Source organism: Enhydra lutris, unplaced genomic scaffold (assembly GCF_002288905.1).
Source record: "Enhydra lutris kenyoni isolate GAN:26980312 unplaced genomic scaffold, ASM228890v2 scaffoldscaffold66, whole genome shotgun sequence".
Taxonomy (NCBI): domain Eukaryota; kingdom Metazoa; phylum Chordata; class Mammalia; order Carnivora; family Mustelidae; genus Enhydra; species Enhydra lutris.
Genome location: NW_019154150.1, coordinates 15,600,133 through 15,622,843, shown reverse-complemented (window position 1 = coordinate 15,622,843; position 22,711 = coordinate 15,600,133). Strand labels below are relative to the sequence as shown.

Sequence of the window (22,711 nt, the reverse complement as noted above, 5' to 3'; positions counted from 1 at the left end):
CCTTCCAACTCTGAGCTGGGTACCCTTGAACAAATTCCTTAACCCTTCTGTGTCTCATCTGTACAGCGGAGATGCTAATAATCACACGTACCCATCGGCAAACCACGGTCACAGTGCCTGGTGCACAGTCATTGCCCAGGAAATGTTACTAGTCATTACGGCTGGTGCCCGATAAACCTTTGTCATTTGCCAGCCATGAAGTGGCCCCAGCCAGATCTGAACCCAGAGCTCCCTCGTTCAAGTCCAGTCCTCTGAAAATCAAAAGAGAAAAAAACCTTAAGGGTGCCTACTTTTCAAAAGGTCTTCAGAGGCGGAAGGGTGGGAGGGCAGGGCTACCCATGGAGGAACAGCACCTCGAAGAGATCTGCGGCCCCGGCCAGAGCCACTCTTGGCTGAGAAGCAGCCCGGGAGGTATGAGGCTCAGCCCTGGAGTTCTGAGGAGGCAGGCAGAACTGGGCTTGGAGCCTCCCCCAACCTTCTTCCACCCCCGAGGGAGGAAGAGGCCCATGCTGAGGGCTGTGCTGGAGACGGGTCTCTGCTGAGTGGGCTGAGCAGAGCGCTGGGCCGTGTCCCTGCCGTGCCCTGGGTGGTCGATGTGCACTGGGCAAGCCGGGCAGGGCCACACACTGTTTATACGTCTGCCTTCCTGTGCTGAGCACACCTCTTCACATCAGGACATAGAAGGGCTTGCTAGCAGCTTCGGGCCTTGCCTACTGACAAGCTTCTGGCTCGGTGTCTTCAGAGGGAAACTTCACACACACACACACACACACACACGTGCGCATGCGTCCACCCTCCATATGCATGTGGGAGGCACAATTTTATAGTATCTGGAGCAGTTTTTAGAACATTCTTGAACATATTTATTGGTGCAAGGGAGTAAACAGCCAGAGCCAAAAAGGCTGAAAGGAGGGCAGTAAGATGGAAACCCCCACACCCCGCACCACCTTCACCGTCCTGAGCAGGTGGGACATCTGGGACACCCATGGTATCCTCTGATTTCTTCAGGCTTTTCCAATTTGTCTTCAGGTTGGGGGAGCCCAAGAGAACATGGCCATGAGGATGGATGCTCATCTGGGCAGGGGGTGCTGCCAGCGGGACAAGAGCCTTGCCTGGGCAGCGGGGAAGCTCACGGGGCCTCGTCCCTGAAGAGCGTCAGGTTATGTTTCCGGATGTGCTCCAGCAGCACCTGGCCTCGCCGCTCCAGGGTCTGGAGCACCCGCTTTAGCCCCTGCCTCCCGCCCTGACTCTCCCAGAACACGGGGTCCATCCGCAGGGACAGGAGCAGCAGCTTCTGCAGACACCCTGAGGCAAGAACCTGCACGGCAGACTCAGGAAACCTGAAGGCAGGTCCCCCGGGCCAGGACAGAAAGGAAAAGCAAAAGTGATCTCAGAAAATGTCCGGGACTGGTGAAGCCAGTTGGCCAGGAATTGCACGGCTGGCCAGCCTGGCACAGGTGTCCTGCAGAATGCCTGGGGCCCGCCTGCTGCTTGTCCTCAGAGAACCCTCCTACCAACTCTGCTGTGAAAACAGGCAGGGGACAGGGCTTCTGGATGTGTCCCCCATCCCACAGAGAAGCTGGGGAAACCAGCTCTGCTATCCCAGGTGAATGCCAGCTGCTGTGCTTGGCAAGTGCCAGGAGAAGCCCGAAGAAGGCTGAGCTGCCTGCAGTGAGTGAGCAGGGAAGGCGGGCTCCCCAGGCTGGCTCCTCCTCTGGGACAAGGAGGCCCTCTGGATATGGGGGTGCCTGCTGACTGTGTCCTCCCAGCTCCCCACCTCCTCCTGGGGCTCAGATCCAGCAGCTTTTGTCTAATAGGCTGCAGAGCACTCAGGACCATGGTCAAGGTCCCACGGTCCACAACAGGGCTATTGGGCCTCCGCCTCCAAACTTCCAACCAATCCCGCAGACCCTCACCCAGAGATGCCCTCCAGCAGCCGGAAGTTCAGCTTGTCCTCGGGATGCTGAAGGTTGCCAGCGTTATCGATGTAGACCAGATGAGATGGATCACTGCTTCGGACCTCAGGGAAGAAGACAGACAGGGACAGGGGTGGGTGAGGTTGCAGCCTAGCTGGTACCCATGGCTTCTGTCAGTGTTCAGGGTCTTGGGAGCCCCTGAGCTGACAATCCCACAATGCACCCTGCTACCTGCCCGGAAGGTTCCCCGGCGCTGAGCTGTAATGTGACTTTATGGTAGTGCCGTGCTCAGTGCTTCCAGGCACCGTCTCAATGAACCCTCCCAGCAACCTTAGAAGGGAGCCTTTAGCATCAGCTCTATTTCACAGAATCAGGGGCACAGAGAAGTTAAGTAATTTGCACACAGTCACACAGCTAAGTAGCTGGTTAGGTCCAACCTGGACCAGTAGTGTGAAGACACACCCTGAGAAACTGGAAGGCAGAGGGACTGATTCCTGCTCTGGTGGCTGAGGGGGTGAGGAGCACGGGTGAGAACCGGCAGGTGCGGAGGGAGCCCACCATCAGGTTGTGGCTTCAGGGCATATTGAGTACGCGCATGCTCAAACACCCTCACCCATTCTGGTGAGGTGGCTGCTCTGTGCCTGCGTATTCCCCTGAGTGTCACCAAGAACGCACACACCTTCCAGCCATGGGCGCCATACTCCATCTATTCCCAGAGAAGAGTTTAGCGACTCCTAATCCCTTTGAAAACTAAAACCAGCAAAAGGGAATACCTTAGCACTTTAAAAATATGGTGTGGGTGGGAAGGAGAGGCCGGGTCTTCCCTTCCCCCACCCCCATCTGCCCCATTCCTAGACATTCTACAGGATTCCATGGTATTTTCCCATAATTCTCCCCATCACCCTCGGCTTAACTTATGAACTTTTGCCTCCAGGACCCTAGATTTCCCTCTCTCTGTCTCTTCTCCCTCACCCGTCTCTCTTCATCAGGGATCATCTATTTTTTGGAGCCTGATGACTCCTTCCTCCAAAATCTGCTGTCCTAGGGAATCTGTGAAATGGCTGCCCCTCCAGTGTGAATGATAGTTATAAAAGCCTTACCTCTCCCCATGTGAGTGCCTTTTACCAGGGAAGAGGGGAGCGGGCTCTAAGGACAGGAGTTGGAGATTTCCTACCACCCAATGGTTTCACAAGGCAGCCCAAGCCTCTGGGCTGCTGTGGCCTGCCTGACGCTGAGCCCGGACACCGTGCTGACAGCTACCCTCCACAAACAACTGGCCAGGGGAAGACATCGAGGACATTAGGGTCACTGGGGGAGAAGATAGAGTAGCCCTTCCTGAGGGTGGCCCCTTGCTCCTTGGGCAGAAGTGGCTGCTCTGTTATTCCTGTCCCTGTCTCTGACGGCCTCGGCGCACCACTTCCCACCCTGGGCTCTACTTTTCACAGGAGGCAGCCCAGGGTTCCTCAGATTATCACGAGTCTGTGAGCTATAGGCCGGAGGAGAGAGCCCTGTCACTGCCACTGCCCAGCCCTGCGGCCTTAGAAACTGCCCTCCCTGTTCCATGCCACAGTTCCTACATTGGCTGGGATGGTGGGGGCGGCTCTCCAGACACACAGTTCCCACACCTGCTTCCAGGGGCCCTCGGATTCCCCTGTAGTCTCTCGAGGGGATGTGGAGTGGCCCCACCTCAACCGTATCGGCAAAGGCCCACTGGGGTCAGTTTTATGTATGGTGGCTTCCCAGAAACATTGTTCAGACAAAGGCTCCTGCTGCTGAAAAGAACAGGGCTGGGAACGTCCCGTGTCATCTGATCTCCGCAACTCCGGAGCCGCATCTTCCGAAGGAGACAGGAAGACGGGAGTCTGGGTGACAGGGGACATACCAGGATGTGGACCAACCGCAGCTCCTCCGGGTTCCGGCATTTCTCTCGGAGCCTCTCTTCCACACAGGGGTCCGACGGCTCGGGCTCGAAGCCGCAGCAGTAGCGGTCTAGACGGTCATGCACCTGCGAGGACACCCAGCCTGTGAGGGGTGCGGCTCAGGGTCTGCCTGCCCCGCAGGCCCAGCAGTCAGGCGGCTTGGCCCAGGGGACCTTGTGCTGGGGGCAGTCCTTGGTGGCCATCAGTGCCAGTCAGCCCATTGCTGGCCCCTGGCCAGAGAGGGAGCTTCTGCTCTGCTCCTCCAGCCAGCTCGCCCTGCACCCCAGGAGCTGCTGGCTCACGCCTCAGGCCAGCATGGCTTTCCACCGAACTCGGGCCTGAGGCCACTGGGCTTCCCAGTGCTGACCATCCGTGTACTGGGGAAATCCACATGGGACTCCACTTCTTGTTTAAGCAGCCAGTGCTGCAGCAGGGCTCCCTCCCTTCCTTGGAGCTAAACATGCTTTAATGACCACCTAGACAGCTCCGGAGTGGACATCTCTCCCACCCTGCGGGGAGGCCGGAATCAAAATCAAGCGGGGAGGAGGGCATTCCCCTCACAGGCTTGGTTTCCACTGGATGCTTCGAGTGGGAATTCTCAAGCGTGATGTGGGGTCAATTCTGAGGAGCTCTGCCTCCCACCCCCTACGTGCACACATGTAAATGACATTTCAGAGTGTCACAGGATTCTCATAATAATATATCCCACTCACCTGCTTCCAGGAGTTCCCTTCAGAAGGAAGGAGTTGCAGCCTGCAAGTCAGGAATTGAACAGAAACAGGGATCCGCCCCCGCCCTGACCTACTTGAGGAAGTTATCTGCAGTGGGCAGGAAACGCAAAGAGGTCCAGAACCCAGAACGGAGAGGCCTAAAAAGAGAAGTGGCAGAGTCCTCTTGGGTGCGAGAGGGAGGATCTTGCTGTAGGGAGAGAGACAGGAAAGGGGGAGGTGAAGGGGGAGGTGGTGTGGAAAAGGTTGGGATGTGCTAGGAAGTGGATGAGAGAGAGGGTGTGGTTGGGGACAACAGGGAGTGCCTGTCACAGGGTGGGTGAGCTGGAGGAGATGCACCTTTTTTCCTCATAGGGAGGAAATTTGGTTTGATACAATACCTTGAGGAGTGCTAATGACAGAAGGTGAGATCTCCAGAGGTCTGGGTGTGGGAAGACTTGCTTTGCTTGGGGCAAGAGGAAAAATCCATTTGCTGCTGTGGGAGGGGGAGGAGAGAGAGGAGAGGAAGAGAGAAGTGAAGCAGGGAACAGCAGGAGGCTGAGGGTGTGAGATGTGCCCTCCCCAACCCCTCCTCTCCCCAGCCAAGTGGCCACCCTTGTGAAATGCTTGCTGGCCTTGGGGAAAGGGCTGAGCTCTGAGTTCAGGTCTAGTGTGGGGTAAATTGAGGCAGGCAAAGCAGCAGTCAGCTGCCTGGGATTTGCCCAAATCCTGGGAAGGTCTACCAGATCCTCCTGGGTTGTGGGGCCCACGGTTTGAGTGATCTTAAGTGCCCAGGTAGTGTCAGGGTCACAGGAGAGGGAGGACTCCGGGACCCCCCAAGGAGGATGATGAATCACACAGGAGCTAACTCTCAGGACGCGAAGGAAATGCAGTTCCTGAGAGAGCCTGGTGTGTGGAAGACCCAGCAGGGAGACCCAGATCCCACCTTTGCAGAATGGCTGGTCTAGTGCAGGAAGCCTGGGAACACCCCTGGAGAGGCAGGTGCCAGCCTGGGAATCTAGAAATCAGCTCCAGGTAACATACTCTGGTTGGGGCAACTGTCCAGGCCAAGGGCACAGAGGGGACAGAGTCAGGGTGGAGGTGAGTGAGAGAGGGGGAGGGAAGCAGGAAGCCAGAGGGCAGCAATCGGGTGATGAACCCCACAGAGAGAAAGGGTTGGCTTCCTCTCAGTCCTCGGGAACCTTCTGTGATTCTGCTCTACCACATGGTTCAGCTCTTGGGGGAATCTGGAGCACCTGCCTCCCCCGTGGTGGTGGTGACAGTGCAGGCCAGTCACAGGTTTACAGCAAACGCAGGGGCCATTTTAATCTGACACAGCAATGACAGGGTCTCCCTCCGAGATGATGATGATGTGGTCTAATAAGAAACATATTTGGTCACAGTCCCCTGACCCTGGCGCAGAGCTCCTAAAACCTTTGGAATTTCCTGAGAGATTCATAAAGAGCCCCTTTGAGCACATCTGTGTTTATGCTGATGAGATGATGCAGGGGAACCCCAGAAAACTTCAGAACGGGAGCTGGTCACTGGAAAGACAAGTGAAGAGAGGATAAGAACATTTAGCCCCATATTCCAACCCCCAGGAAGAGTAGAAGAGCTGAAGATGGGGTTATAAAAACTCGAACAATGAGATTTGGAGCACTTCCAACCTGGAACTTCCGGGTTGGAAGTGCTCCATGAGTCAGGAGGGGGGCCCATCCCAGCTCCACAGGAACATAAAGCTCCTGGGCATGGGACCCTTCTGGACTCACCCAATATACCTCTTCATCAGGACGTTCATTTGTATCCTTTATAATAAACCTGTAAATGTAAGTAAAGTGTTTTCCTGAGCTCTGTTGTGCCATTCTATCAAACTATCCAACCTGGGGCAGAGGGCGGTCATGAGAACCCTTGGTTTATAGCCAGTTGGTCAGAAGTGTGGGTAGCCCAGGACTTTTGACTGGGATCCGAAGTGGGAAAGTCTTATAGGACTGAGCCCCTTAGCTTGTCTGGGATCTGACACGGACTCCAGGTGGACAGTGTCAGAACTGAATTGCATTGTGGGACACCAGTTGGTGGTGGAGAATTGGTGTCAAAACAAAACATTGGGGTACCTGGGTGGCTCAGTGGGTTGAGGCCTCTGCCTTGGGCTCAGGTCATGATCCCAGGGTCCTGGGACCGAGTCCCACATCGGGCTCTCTGCTCAGCGGGGAGCCTGCTTCCCTTCCTCTCTCTCTGCCTGCCTCTCTGCCTACTTGTGATCTCTGTCTGTCAAATAAATAAATAAAATCTTAAAAACAACAACAACAACAACAAAACCCCAAAACATCATTCTGGTGACCACCACCATGAAAACCACCATCCATCCCCAGCTCCTTCACTCCTCACTGCAGCTGTGCTAGGGAGATGCTATGAGCCCATTTTACATATGGGGACACTGACCCCAGACATACCCAAGGTCATAAATGTAAAAGTCATGTATCTAGGATTTGAGCCAAGGTCTGCCTGGTTCGAAGGCCAGCTCTTGGCTCCTGCCCTGCCTCCGTGAAAATCAGGAAAGGGGAGACGGTTATAGAGGTCAAATGAGGTCTCCATCATTACTCTTCATGAGATTAATTAATATGATCTCACCCTTGCTAATTAAGGCTACAGAAGAGCTTTTAAAACTATGAAGGAGGAAGGGGAAGAATGAGAAAACACAGAGCCTGTCATCCTTCATGACAGCAACTGAGGCAGCCGCGGGCATGGTGGGGTTCGGACAGCCCATGTCTCTCATCTGTGATTACTGGGGGTGACCAACCCAGGCCAGCACTACCATCTTGCCTCCCTCTGCCCACTGGCATAGCCACCCCTCTCCACAAATGGGGCAGAGTTGGGACAGGCTGTCACCTCTGAAAGGCAGTACTCCTCAAAGCTACCCCCCAGTCCACTCAGCCTGGCTCAGCTCTGGCCAGTCAAAGGTCTTGCTTCGTTTCCATATCCCTTGACAGGAAAACTCACGTATGTTCTGAAAAAATGCAGAATTGATCTCCTCCAACACAAACAACATAACTATGGTTCAATCAATGTCACAAAACTAGACGTCCAGGAATGAGAGCGTTAGAGTCCCAACTGCTGTCTCAAAACATGTTCTTTTCTGCAATAGTTCAGCATGGAGAAGTCGCACGTCCGGGCCTAGACCAATCACCCAAACAGGCTGAGGGCAATTCTGTGAGGCCCCATTAGGGAGTATTTCTAGGGACGGTGGGCCAAAGACACCCAGGCGCTGCTCAGAGGATTGGTCCAGTCTGTCCAGGGTGGCATGAAGTGAGCCCATTAACAAGACCCCTGACATGGGCCATTACTGCTTTGGCTGCCTGGGCTTTGGATAACGACAGCCACAAGTCACAGAAAAACTTAATTCAAAATGGTTTTAACCGTAAGGAAAATTAAGATCTTCAGTGGCAGCGATCAGCCCCAAGATCGGGCAGGCTAGAGGTACGGCTGCTCCTTATTGTCGTGGTCAGGACTCTTCCTGCTCTCCACTCCCCACCCATGAGGTTAACATCACAGTGTTGTCTCTGGAAGCCTGCAGGTGGCCGCTGTGGGCATGTGCTTCCTTGTTCATGTCCAGGGAGAAGGAGAGGACAAATGAGAGAAACAGAGACAGAGAGACAGACAGAAGGGAAAGGAACCTCTCTTCCAACAACCTTCCCTTTAACCTGACTGGACCAAATTGGGTCACACACATCCCTGGACCAAGGGTGACCAGTGGAAGATGGCGATGCACTGATCCCCAGACCTGGGAATGGGCAGAAGGTGAATCACATCAGGGCTCTGTGTGAAAATCTACCTTAGCTGCAGTGTCCTCACTCAGGCTACTAATAAAAGCATTGACCAGGACAGGGCTGAGGACAGAGCCCTGCAGCTCGCCTCCAGACCACCCCACCTCCCAGGTAGCTTTAAAGCCACTTGAAGCCTGTATCATGTTCCTGTCTGCTATGTTCTCGCTATATGACCTGAGGAAGTTATTTAAACTCGATACTCCTCAGTTTTCCCATCAACAAAATGGGGGCAGCAATACTCCCCTCCCATGGACCCGCCCTGAGGCTCACATCCAATAATGATACCTGTGAGGCAGGGGGTGGTTGTTGAGGAAGAGCCTTCTGTTGTGTCTGTCCTGGGAGTGACAGGCCCAAAGACCTCCAGGGATCTCAGGGGTCTCCCCCCAACCGCCCCCCCCCCCACACACCAGGAAGCCCCAGCTTCACCCAGTGCTACAGACCAGAGAACCAGAATCTGAAATAAAGTAAGTTACAACAGGGTAGCCACGCTCTTGTGGGTACGCCCAGTTTCTGGACCGATCTGTCCAACACACACCACCTGCTGGGTTCTCTTTGGCTGGGAGAGTAAAGGCCAGGGCAGTTTTGGCAAGACTGACACGATAACTGCTCTGGATTTCATATTATGCCTGATGCCCAGCCAGCCAAGCCCCCTTCCTCCCGCCAAGTCCTTCCCAGCCCTGTCTCCCAGCCATTCTGTGCGGATCTCAATTTACAGCATCTATTTCCAGAGGAAGCCACAAGGAACATGGGCCCATCCAATATTCCTGGCTTCTCAACTCAGTACCCATCTGAATGTTTAACAGGAAGGGCCTGGCCAGGCCCCGTTGCCAGTTTGATTATTTTGCCATATTGTCTGGTTATTTTTTTTCCACTGAAGAGAAATTCAATTTCAACAGCAGCGGCCTAGCAGCCTAATGGGACCAAGATTAAGTTTCATTCCCACATTCCTTCAGGATTTAATTTTTTTTCCCCGTTTTAAAAAAATGAGCAGTTACCAAGAAAAAATGATAAACCTTTGCAGTGTTGCTTTTCTGACCCACCCAGCAACGTTGCGTGCCCATGATGGGGACTGAAGTCTGTTCACATTTACTTAAGCCATTGTAAAGCTCACTCAGTGCTTTCCACGCGACAACCCATTTACTCCTTCCCGGTAGCCAAGGGGTAAATGCCATTATTATTCCCACTTCAAAGATGTGGAAACTGAGTCCCGGTAATGTGCTGAAGTCTCACGGCAAGGAAGTGGAGGTGCCGGAACTCGAACCCGAGCAGTCCATCTCTGACCGGTAAGGGGGAGTGGGGTGTGGCCACACGTGCTTTGTGGCACCAGAGCTTCCAAGTTCCCTGCTGGCAAAGATGAAGACATGGTTTGGTCCTGTCCCCAGCACCCGCACTTGTTTTTACAACCAGAGCCTTAGCTGAGGTTTTTCTGAGTGAAAGAGTGAGTGAATGACGTGCGTGGCTGGCTGACAACATGGGGACTATGATCACTTAAAGTGTACCATTCTGGCCAAGATGCCAACACCAGAAGTGTCCGGCGGGAGGCCTGGCTTTGTGGTCGCCACACAGGACATCTGGGTAAGACAAGACACTGCAGTCTGCCAGCAAGGGACAGCAGGTCTGGCTATGGGAGAGGGGAGGTCTGAGGGGAGCCAGCACAGGGTAGGTAAGGTGGCCAGAGTCCCCTAACAGACCCATCAGGCTCCTGGGCCAAGAAGAGTTCCTCAGCCAGTGCCTGATCTGGGTCTGGTGGATTCTAGGAGGACCACTTGCTGTTCCTGGCGGCCCATGCCGCCTGTTCAGGGACCTTCTCCCCGGCTGGGAGTAGTGACAGGCCTGGGTCTTTCTGGGTGGAAAAGGTGGCTCTTGGCAGGGCCGCCTCACTGCCTGGCGATCAGATTGCCACGAGGTGGCAGCATCTCTCTCCACAGAGGGCAAGGATCTGATCCCACCCTGCCCAGCTGGCGGACAGAGAATTCTTGAGGTTTCCTTGGGGAGGTCAGAGTGGGAGAGAAGTGGGTTAATGGGTATTGCTCCCACTTCCCTCTGAGGATTCACCTTGGAGAGTTCCCCATGTGTCCTGACAAAGGGCAATAATTCCTGGAAGCTTCGGGAAGGAACATCTGGACGCTGCATCTGTCCCAAGCCTGAGGTCAGAGGTTGTGGGCCCCGCTTGGATGTGGGTGAACAGACTGGCTAACAGGCTTTGAGGAGATGCACTGAGAAGAACTAGATCTTATCTAAAAAGACATATGTAGATTGGTCTAAAATTCTAACAGCAACACAAACACCACAGCTGTAAAAAGATAAATCCACCACAGCAAAAAAGTTTCCAACTGAGAAAGCTAGGGTGAGTCACCATTAGAACACCTTCCACAAGAGTCCTCACATAATAAAGAGTCCCCACATCAGAAGGGAAATGCTGTGACCTCTTCCATAGATACTCGGAAGACATTTGATAAAATTTTGCATCCATTCCTGACAAGAGAAATTCTTAATAAAGCAAGAATCATGAATAGTTCCTCATTATATCTTCAGTCAAAAACGACTATGATGTTTAATCGTGAAACAGCAGAAACTGTCCCAAATCTGTAGCAATAGCTTGTGTCTCTCAGGCCATTAAAATTTCCCAATCACCCTGGAGCCACCAGCAAATGTAATGAGGCGAGAGGCAACGAGAAGACCAAGGGCATTCATTGCAGATGAAAGGCTGGGATACTTGGAAAACCCAGAGGATTAACTGAGCAGCTTTTAGACGCCACATTAAAACACAAAAATAATAGCCTTCACGCAGCCTGGAGGCTACTGGCCAGAACATCTAATGGAAGAAAAGATCCCATTTTCAGTGGCCACAGGAAGATGAACTCCCTGGGAATAACCCCACATGAACAGAAGACATCTAGATGCTTCTGAGGAACATGAATAAAGGGAGAGAGACATAGCTGCTGGAGAACATCATTAAAGAGACATGACTGCTGGTTGAACTGAGAGCTGGACCTGGGCACTGGGAGGCCTCTTGCCCCCTCCCCAGTCCTCCTAGGAAAGTGGGCTTCGCTTGCCTTTCCTGCTCCCAGAGGCTGCTCCGAGGACATGGCCTTGAGATGTTGATGTGTTGAGAACACCTGCATGGTGTACATGAGTGAACCTGGTTAAGGCCTCTCTATAAACCTCTAAGGTTTGGTAGGTGGGCAGAGAGATCCTCTGTCTGGCTGCTGGTAAAGGCAAGGCTGATATATAGTTCTCTTTGTTGATTACACCTACCACCTACCAACCTGGAGTGGTCTGCCTCTTTGGTCTCTCACGGCCCTCCATGTAGAGGGTCCGCTTTCAGATTACACCTGGGAAGGTCCAGAGCGGGTTGTGAACCAACAATATCCAAATCTTGGCTAGAATGACTTCATGTTTTAGGATACAAATTCTCTCTACAGTCCACACAAATTTAGTTTGATCCCAGTAAAATCCCAAAAGGACTTGCGAAGGAGGAGTGACAAGCTGACTCTAAATTTCTTACGAGAATAGTTTGCAAGACTATCAAGAAAATTCTAAGAAAGAGCAAGGAGGAAGACCAAGCCCTACTGGTTTGGTTATCAACATAAAATACGAAGCACAGCAATTAAAACTGTGATTCTGGCATAAAAATAGACAGAACCTTTACTGGGACAGAAAAGAGTCCAGAGATAGACCTACATACATATGGAAAGTGGCTATATGGTAAAGGCAACATTTCAGATTGGGGAAAAGGTTGATTATTCAACAAATGTACTGAGACATTTGGGTTGCCATCTGAAAAAAAAAATCGTTGTTTTGCATCTTATCTCTTGCTCCAAAATAACTTCCAGATGGATCAAAGATAGATGAAAACACATGGGGAAGTTTTAAAAATAACCTTGAAGTGAAGATGGCCTTTTAAAATACATATTAACCCAGAAGTCATAAAAGAAAAGCTGGATAATTTTAACAACATAACATCTTTTACATTTCTGCATAGCAGAAAGACTATAAACAATGTTTAATGACAACAGAACCTGAAATATTACCATACAGTAAAACAAAAGACTAATTGCCTTCATCTATAAAAAGCTCTTGAAATCATTAAGAAAAAGGCCGACAACCCAAAAGATAATGGGGCAAAGACTATGGACAGACAAAGAAGAAAACAAGTTAGAAAAATCCGAACAGGGGGCGCCTGGGTGGCTCAGTGGGTTAAAGCCTCTGCCTTAGGCTCAGGTCATGGTCCCAGGGTCCCAGGGTCCCAGGGTCCTGGGATCGAGCCCCATATCGGGCTCTCTGCTCAGCGGGGAGCCTGCTTCCTCCTCTCTCTCTGCCTGCCACTCTGCCTACTTGTGATCTCTGTCTGTCAAAAAAATAAAATCTTAAAAAAAAAAAAAGAAAAGAAAAAAAAAAGAAAAATCCGAACAGAGACAGGACTCGGGTGGGGCTGAAGAAACAGGGAGGCGCCCACGGTCCCTGTCACGCGGGACAGGCGGTGTATCTTCTTAAGACGTTTGGACCCTGGGCTCATAAATTCATTTTCTACTGCTGCACTGCAAATGACCAGGAGCTTAGTGGCTTCAAAGAACCCACTTATTATGTCACAGTTTCTGTGGGTCAGGAGTCCACCACATTTTCGCCAGGTTCTCCACTCAGAGTCTCACCACATTGAACTCCAAGGTGTTGGCCAGGTGCCATGTCTCATCGTAGCTCAGGATCATCCCCTAAGCTTGTTCAGGTTGTTGGCAGAGACCATTCCTTGTGGTTGCAGGACTAGGTCCCGGGGATCTGAGGGTCCTCCTAGAGGCCTTCCCTTCTACCACGTAGTTCATAGCATGGCTGTTTGCTTTCTGAAGCCAGCAGGACACTCTTCAGACACTTCATCTCTTTTGAAAGACTCCCCTGATTAGGTCGGACCCATCCAGGATAATCTTCCCTTTGATCAACTCAAAGTTAAATGATTGGTAACCTAATTGAAGTGCTGGGCCATCATATTTGCAGGTCTCACCCAAACTCAAGGGCAGGGGCTAATGCCAGCGGGGTGGGAACTGTGGGGATCATCTTAGAAGTCTGTCCCTCATACCTCATCCTGGTTGAGGTCTTGCTTTTAAATATATGTAAAGATACTCAATGTCAGCCTTGTCCAGACAGGTGTTTCCATCCTCTGTAGTTGGTTGCACCATCTGTGAAATGGGGTGGAATACAGCTCCCATCTCTTTGCCTGTTGTCGGACTTAAGTGGGTTCATGTGTGTGGTTTGGGTCAGACACTGCCAGACAGCTGTAGGTCCTTCATGAATGGCTACTCTGATATGTCATATCTCTGGTTGGAAGCCTGAAACGTTGGCGGTCGGAACCGATCTGAGGTCCTTTCTATCTGACAGAATACCTGATGTCCCAGGAAGACTAAACCAGAGGAGATACACATGAACCGAAGCCACAGATTCGGATTCAATAGAAGGAACGCGCACAGGATCACAAATAACCGGAATCAGGCTCCTTGGGAAGGAAATGGGCCAGTCCCACCCAGAAGAGCCTCAATAAATACTTTTTCTAGAGCCAGTTTGGTATAGCAAAGAGGGCAAGACCATGCACTCTGGGGCCAGGTGGCACTGGATGAAACAAGGCTTTGACTGTGGGCAAGTTCCTTGGCTCTTTTATTTTTTTATATATTTTTTTAATTCTTTTTTTTTTAAGATTTATTTATTTATTTGACAGACAGAGATCACAGGTAGACAGAGAGGCAGGCAGAGAGAGAGAGAGAGAGAGAGAGGAGGAAACAGGCTTCCTGCCGAGCAGAGAGCCAGACTCGGGGCTCGATCCCAGAACCCTGGGATCATAACCTGAGCCGAAGGCAGAGGCTTTAACCCACTGAGCCACCCAGGCACCCCTCCTTGGCTCTTTTAAACCTCAGTTTCCCCATCTGTAGAATGAAGCTAAGAATATTTTCCTCCTCCAAGGGCTGTTATGCATTAACACAGGCAAAGTGCTGAAACAGTGAGCAAGGGCATTGGCATCTGTCCTGGAAGTGTAAGTTAATTAATGGCCAGAAGGCAGGAGCATGAAAAATGTTGTCTTCTACCTCTATGATTCTATACAGACCCTATAAGAGAGACCTATAGAAAACTTTGGGATTCTTTTTGGTCTAGAGGAAGAAGTGGTGTTTGAGGAATCAAAACACGGTAGGTAACACCTAGACAGGAAATCATACAGAGACCCTGGAAGTTCATTCATCATCCGTTCGTTCATTCTCATTCATTCATTCATTCAACAAGTGCTTATCTAGGAGACTGAGCCAAGAATTTGGCTCTGTGCTAGGTTCTGAGGCTGTGGTGATGAACAAAACAGAGACATATGATAAATACATGAACAAATAAATAAAATATTTATATACTGTGCTGGGAATCAGAAAGGGACTAGACAGGATGCCATGAAAGAGAAAGAGAGTAACAATGAGGAGTGGTCAGACTTGCTGAAGCCTGGGGAGGAGGAGTCAGAAGCAAGTCCAAGCCAGAGGCCCTGCACCAGAAGGAGCTGGGTGTGTTTAGAAACTAACCAAGGCCAAGTGCCAAGAGATGGGGCTGCGGACAGATCCTTGAAGGTCCTTGAAGAATATGGGGCCTTGGAAAACCTGATCTTGAGGGCACTGAGAAGGCCTTACCTTGTTTTAATGGGGAAGTGGGACACTATCTGATTTATGATCTTAGAAGTGTGCTCTCTGCGTCTGAACACTTCCGTGTGATCTTCAGAGCTCACCCTCCAACTTGCAGCTGCTCTATGGCTTTGTCTGGGGCCTTTCTCCAAATTCCAGGGGACCCATGCCGCCAGGAGCAGCCCTCAACCAAAGATTGATGGGATATTTGGCTATAAATACCTGAGTCCCTCACCTCTTGGTAGGCAAATTCTGAGCATGTATTTTATACCATTTCTCAGAAATTGTCCTGTGGAACTAAGCCCCAGTCACCCACGTGGTGACCGCTTGATACCAGGCCCTTTATCGGCTGGCTGCCCTCTCATCTCACTTCCCACCTCCCTTCAGGTGTTTCCTGAGATTGTCCCACCTCCCTGGAATCCTGGGCTCAGGGTCTGCCTGGGGAAGACTTCTGTAAGGCGACTGGATTGGAGGGGACATAAGTGGAGGCAGGGAGACACATCGGAGGGCTGTCGTGTTAGTCCAGTTAAGGAAAGATGATGACCTGAGCCGGGATGATGGCAGGTGAGGCTTCCTGGGATCTCCACTCTTGGGAACATGTAGGCCCTTCATAACAGAGGCTGTAGAAAGGCTCTCAAGAGCCAAAATTACCAACTCCCAGTCTGTCTGAATTCTCCACATCTCACGCACCATCTAGCCAATCACACGCCCTCTAAGAGGAAGCACAGTGTGAGAAAAGGGGGCCCTTTAAAAGAGAAAAAAATAGAAATGAGCCCAACTCCCCCAGCACTTCCTGCCCTCACTCTGGCCTCTGGGTCAAAGGCCCCCTTGGGTCCCAGGCACAACTCCTCTCAGGTTGGATTTGGCTCACAATGAATGTGATGGTCATTAGCTCTTCCTGACCAGGGCCTGGCTGTGCCATCATCACGGGCCCAAGAGGAGAAGGCCTTTCTACATTTTACCAGAGTATACAACTCTGCTTGCAGGGCCCCCCACACCCCCCGACCTTGAGTCCCACCCAATGAACACACCAACACACTCTCCCACCCGTTTTGTCCACCTGAGTAGAACCAGCTTCTCACTGATCTGTTCAGAAGTGGTGGACTCTCTCTTGGTCCTGCTTCTTTGCATGACGAAGCCTGGAGTGGGTGGGCTGCTACCTACTCACAACTAGTCCTTTATCTCTCGTAGCCAAACAGCTGATTAGCTGAGAGCACAGTCCCCCTCATACCGCCTGCCAGAACTTGCTCTTGACTTTTTCATTAGGAGTTTCAGATGTTGTGAGTGTCCTCCCACTAGTCTCCTGGGACCCACCCTTCCCATATGTACTGATGGCTTTCTAGGACAAGGGCGGCAGCTCTCTGCCATGGCCCCTTTCTGGCTGAGGGATCCGGTTTGGCTGGCCAGCACACGGGCCAGACCACAGGAGCCAGGAGGTCGATGCCCTCACGAGCTGTCTCAGTGGCCGACAGTTGAGAGCTACTGTGTAAAAAACCTAGCTCTGGCCCCCACGTGAGACAACTTTGGTGTGTGTTGTACACACTCCCTCAATGGAAATAAAGAGCTGGTATCTTAAGACACTGAGTTCTGGATAGGTTTCTTAGCATCTCTGCAATCACTAATACGAGGTGTTAGATGGGGTTTACAGAGCATGGAGTACTATTTGTTGGGAGTACAAGGAACGCGGATGTGTGTGGTGGTTGTGTATTTTGTTGGGGAAATGGTATTTGTGATACACAAACACAAAAAAGCGAGTGTTTATATGGAATAACACCAAACCAATGAGTGGGCAGTATACGGAGTTTGTACTCCATTCCCAGTCAGAAGGCACCTCGGGTTCCTGTGCTGGGAAACCCACATCCTGAAACCTTTCTCTCTCTGACTTGCTAGTGGCTTCTAGGAAGGCAGCCCCAGCCAAACAGGGGTGTTGGACTTGACTGGTGTTCAGCAAACCAAGGAAGAGGTGGCACAAGGCCAGCCAAGTAGCGTCTGACCACACACCCAACCTGAGTGTGCCTTGGCTGCTGAGGTTTCTGTCCCCACGACAGGGCTTGGCAGCCGAGGAAGGGTCCACACAGTGACTCTGGGAGATGCACACAGGGTCTCTGTGTGGAGCAGAAAAACTGCGCTGTGCACATTAGCTAGACTGGGGCTTTGCCATGAGGTGCCTCCAATCTCAAGGCTGTGAGACACAGAGGGAGAGCAGTGACCACTCTGAGTAATCAGGGCTCAGTCCTGGTAAGGGACTCTGCAAGACACGTGGCACACACACAGCCACCCTCACCGGGGAGGTGGAGTTTTATACCCTGGCTCCTATCAGTGCCCCGAGGCTGCTCCTGGAAGCAAACAGCCCGCGCTGTTTGCCCAGGACTGTAGGTCCTGTGGTCTAAGAAACTTCTCCTTCCTAACCTGGATGTTTGGTCACACCACCTGGAGAGCATTAGCTCCCCAGCATCCAGCCTGTCACCTGTCACCCCGAGCAAGCCCACAGACACAGGTGCTGGCAATTAGAAGCTACCACACATTTTAACGGTCAGACCCAAGGGGGTGAGGTCAAGGCATCCGGTCCCATTTTCGAAGTAAGAAAAGTGAGTCTCCGAGAGGCAAAGTAATCGGCTCAGGGTCATCTAGCTTCAGGAAGGGGTCTGTGAGTGGGGGTTTCAAGCCCAGCTCTCTCTGATGCCAAAGCCCATGCCGACCACGAGGCTACACACTCCTCTCTGTTCACAAAGCAGCCTTTGTGGACACAGGCTGGAGAAGCCAGAAGTACCTCAGGAGAGCAGTGAAGTCCACAGACTGGAAACCAACACCCACCGGCCGACAGGTAGCATCCATGGTTCCGGGGATGGGGCGGTAGGCAGATGTCAGAAAATAAGGGGTAGGGCCTATGCCCAAAAGGAGAGCAAGGCAGCCCCTGAAGCAGGCATCCCTCCTCAGCTCAGGCTGATCACTGCCATATGGAATGGACGCCCAACGTTACTAAACCATCCAGTGTTTCAAAGGAAGCTGGAATTTTATGGGCAATCTCCAAAGTATTACACGTTGTCTAAGAATTTTCTAAAAACACAAGGGGAACCAACTCCGGATGGACCAAATACAGTGGGCCTGTGGCTCATCCACTCACCCCAGCCCGTGGATCTGAGGGCTCACGCGGGTGTCTTTCCTCAATAGGCATCCCTGGAGAAATGGGGGCGGGCTCAGTCTGCATTTAGCACACAATTCCACCTGTTGTGAGCTTTTTTTTTTTTTTTTTGGTCTTAATTTCTGGACATATTTCTGCACAGGTGTCTCCACAGCTGACATGCGACCAGCCCCAGCACAGACACACTGTTCATCGTTGGTAAACAGCCAGTGCCTGTAGTCCCCCCCCGCCCCGTTAGCCCTGTGCCCCAACCACCCGATCCTTCCCTAGAATCCCCAGAAACTCCAGGGTTAACTTCTGGCATGGCAGGGACCTCAGCTGACCTTGCGGGGCCAGAATTCTTTCTCGTTCTTCCCCGCCCCAGAATTGTCCCTTTATCCTCCTGGGTCTCTGCGTCTCCCCACAATCACTTTCTTTTTTGAATTAGGTAACAGTCTTGAATCCTTGTTGATTCAAGGATATTATGTCATCAACAGGGATGTGCTGATAAATGTTTGACACCTAGCTCTCAGAAGTAGTGGGAAGTCCTGATTTGCAACATTCACTGAAATACTCCCACCCCGGCCAATTTCAAGCCACCAACACGACTGAATATGGAGTTGACGGGAGATGAGCAGCAGCTCACCATTATATAATACTTACTATATAGATGCAAATAACCTAAAAAGTACAGAAAGCAGTGAAATATAGTGAAATCATTAGGAATTAATGAGTTCTGAGTATTTATCACCTTTTTTCTAATATAACTGATTATATTATTAGTTGATATCACCTCACTTTTAATAATGCCTGTGTTTCTCAACCAGGTCACACAATTCCTGAAAATTCTGGCAATCAGCTCTTGGAAGCCCACATGAGCAGATTCCAGGACACCACTAGAAGGATAAACACAGAGGCAGAAAAATAACAAGAACAGGGGCTTGGTGGTCAAAAGACAAGGACTGGAGGGGGAGTCCCCCAGACCGTCCGCAGGAGGGCAACTCCAGGGTCTCAATTCATCCCAAATCCCATTACCTGCTCACCACCCACCCCCCCGCCACCACTTTCCACCCTCACCTTGCCCAGCCCCGCGTACCTGCAGCAGGAAGTCGAAGAGCGCCAGGCGGGCCCACTCAGTGTGGTGGATGGGCAGGCAGGGGGCCTGGCTCGGCCAGCTACAGCCGTGTGCCAGCAAGGCCTGGTACTGCAGCCAGCCCAAGGACAGAGAGTTCTGGTCATCGTCTGGGTCCCCCAGGTGCTGCACATCCGGCGCCCACCAGACGACGGGCCTGGGGCTGCCATCTGTGTATCGGTAGGGCAGCAGGGAGCTGCGGAAGCTCCGGGCCACGGCAGGTAGGCTCCGGCGCAGCCCCAGCACCCGGTCCACGTGGAAGGACAGGACCTCTGGCAGGTCTCCTGGCCTCTTGATCAGGCCACAGAGCCCCTGGGAGCAGAGATGGCTGAGCCCAGAGGACATGTTCGGAAGGGCACCCTCACTGGAGAAGCCGACCTGCAGCACCTGCCCGTGGCCGGGGACCCTGGCTTTGCCCGCCACCTGCCCCTGGGCCAGCAGCTGGAGTGCTTGCACATCATGCTCTGTGAGCCATGGGGGAACCTGCCCACCGGCCCTCAAGCTGCGCCACAGCTCAGGGGTCTTGGCCTCACACCAGACAGATTCTTGCAGCTCCCCAACAGAGCCAGGCCACTGACGAGCCCCTGTAGCCGGGGCGGGATGCCCTGCTGGTTGCCTACCCATCAAGGCTCTGTTCCTCGCTCCTGGCAGATTCCTGCCTGCCGCTGGGTAGGGCCGTGGGGTTAGTCCAGCAGCAGCTCTCCAAGCCTGTAAAGCTGTCATGCCGCGTCCTGTGACAGGGCCAATTAGGGTGCCAGTCTCATTCTGTGCCTCTCCGATGGGATCGTCATGCCAGGGGGGACTCAAGTCTTTGGCTCTTGGACTCCTGTCCTCATCGTCCCTCAGGAGCACAAGACGTGAGCTACTGAATCTCATATCTCCTAGAGAGGCCAAAGTCATGTCCCTCCTGACCCTCCCTGGATGCCTGCTATCCCCTCTCAGGGACCTTCTGCTTCTGTCCACTGTCCCTCTGTGGCCTTGCTCCTTAGCACACACCGGGATGGAATTCCTAGGCAAGGGCCAACCCCTCCAGACCTCTAGGTCTCTGGCCCGCTGCCTCCAGCTGGAGCTCAGAGCCTGCCAGCTGTGGGGGCTAGGGGCTCCAGTGACATCCTGGGGCTCCATGGGACCCGCATCTGGGCCAGTGGCTGGATGCTGTGGGGGGAAGCGGGTGACAGTCACCACAGAGAGAGTCATCAAGAGGCAGAATACCATCACCAACCGCCTCTTGCCACGCAGCTTTCTCCAGAGCCAAGATGCCTGGGGGACAGGACAGAAGAAGAAAGTTTGAGACCTGGGAAAATGTCAGACCCAATCCACAACACAACAGGGACAGTGAATGCAACAGCTTGGGTGTATGAAGAGGGAAGAGATGGCAGAGTACACTTAGTTGCCTTCAAGGGAGGAATGGCAACCATAGCCAAGTCAGCCTCTGCTTCAAAGCTGAGCTTGCTTTGCCTTCCAGGGTAGCCTTTGCTGATCCTCGCAGTTGGATCCGGGCTTCTCCCCCCTCAGAGAAGCCACCATCATGACACCAGTCATCAAGTGCCCTAAGCATCTCTTATTCATACCTGTCCCTCACCCCTCTCTTCATCTCCAGGTGAGACCTTGAGCCCACTCCGTAGATCCCTAATGGTTTCCCAGACGTGCTTTTCCCTTTTCCCAGGCACGAGGCTGCCCAGCTGCACATGACCTTGCCCAGCCTCTCTGTGGCCATGTGGCTCAGTCCTTGCCTGGAATCTTGCTCCCATGGAAGTTGGGTGCCCTGGCCTTTCTTAGCACACAGTTGTGGTAGCACCAGCTCCTTGTGTGTCAGCAAGGACACACTCTGGGGCAGTGATTGTTAAACATGTTGTTCCTGGACCAGTAGCATCCGTACCACCTGGAAACCTGTTGGAAAAGCAAATTCTCAGGCCCCACCCCTCATCACCTCACTCTGAGGTGCCTAGGCTGCTGGGAGCCAACAGGTGGGTCTATGTCCCAGGGTCGGGCTGTCCCGATCCTGAACACCCTGCTTCAGGCAGGGCAGGATGGGGGCCAGCATGCTGAATAGCAGTGGGGGTATCAGAGGAAGGCAGGGTTCGGATTTCCTCCCTCTCCAGGCAAGGCCCCCAGAGCCACAGGGCAGGGAGACAAAGCCTAGAGGAGATCTTCCTCTCCTGCTTGCTGGAGATGGGCTCGAACAATGGTTTCAAACCTGTCCAGAGGGTTCCTTCATGGTCTATGGTGGAGTAAAGGTTTAGGAGAGGACTTTTGTGTTCTCTGTATCTCCCCCTCCCCCGCCACATACACACAAATGCATACACATATATACACAGAAACACACATGCATATGTACACACACGCTCCCACCAGAACAGCTCTGTGTTTTTTTCACTAGGTAGGTTTAGCCCATTTATGTTACTTGATATGCTAGACATGTTTAGTCTGTTTGTCATTAAATTTTACGGCATAGTTTTTCTATTTATAATTTGGAATTCTTTCACTCTGTTTTCAGGTACCTTTATTTTGTTTTGTGATGTATACTTTGCTGCTTGTATGCCCTTAGTTGTCTAGCTCTTTAAACAGTCACTCTGAATCCCTACAAGAACAATCATAAAATTAGCACCTTTCCTCTTCCCCGTCCCCTACCATTTTTCTGCAATTCAATATTAACCACCTGCATTATCATTTTAATGTTTGCCTTTGTACAAGTAAATATGCCTACATTTCTACTATATTTGGTGTCTTTCAATGATATTCTTTGGTTCTCTGCTCTTATTAATAGTGTGTTTATTCTTCCTCCCTGATTCTCCTTCCAAATTGGTATACTTGTATCGTTTTTATCTTGCTAGAATAGAAAACTTGTACATTCTATCCCTTTTGTCCAATACTCACATTTGTTTAGGTTTTAGTGAAGTACATTCTTTTCATACTCTTGTCCCTTTTGCCCTAGTTTTTCATTATTTCTTGGTTGACAGAAGCCAAAAATCCATAATTTCCTCAAGAAGTGCTCATGGGAACAAAATTCTCTGAGTTCCTGCCTTCCCAAAACTATTTTTCTGCAGCATTCACACCCAAAGGAAAGTTTGGCTAGAAAGAAAATATTTTGGCCCAGTTTCTCTGAATAGTTTGTGGGTCCTGCTCCACTGAACAGAGGGGACCTTTCATCCTGCCTGGTTGCTGTAAGAATTCTTTCTTTTTCTTTACATTTTTTTCCAGCTTTGTTGAAGTACAATTTACAGATAAAACTGTATATATTTGAAGTATAGAATGGGATGATTTGATCTGCATATACACTGTGAAATGATCACCACAATCAAGTTATGAAGCACACCCATCACTTCACCTAGTTGCCTTTGTGTGTGGGTGTTGAAAATGCTTAAGATCTACTCTCTGCAAATTTCAAGTGTACAATACGGTATTCTTAACTGCAGTCACCTGCTGTCATTAGATCCTCAGAACTTACTCACCTAAT

At 51.6% G+C, this 22,711-nt stretch overlaps 1 protein-coding gene across 3 annotated transcripts in view; it reads right to left on the bottom strand.

Annotated features, from left to right (window-relative positions):
* Window positions 1-864: 864 nt before the first annotated feature.
* Window positions 865-22,711, bottom strand: part of LOC111159146 (family with sequence similarity 198 member A) — a 54,653-nt gene continuing 32,806 nt past the window's right edge. Inside the window, exons 2-5 of one of the 3 annotated variants that reach the window (XM_022521577.1) lie at window positions 19,219-20,514; window positions 3,799-3,921; window positions 1,917-2,020; window positions 865-1,340 (exon numbers count right to left, since the gene is read on the bottom strand). In XM_022521577.1, the coding sequence (XP_022377285.1) occupies window positions 1,130-1,340; window positions 1,917-2,020; window positions 3,799-3,921; window positions 19,219-20,514 (1,734 nt within the window). In that variant the 3' untranslated portion in view covers window positions 865-1,129. Of the gene's footprint in view, window positions 1,341-1,916; window positions 2,021-3,798; window positions 3,922-19,218; window positions 20,515-22,711 lie in introns of those variants that run through there. The other 2 variants (XM_022521578.1, XM_022521579.1) reach the window with 2 other exon arrangements.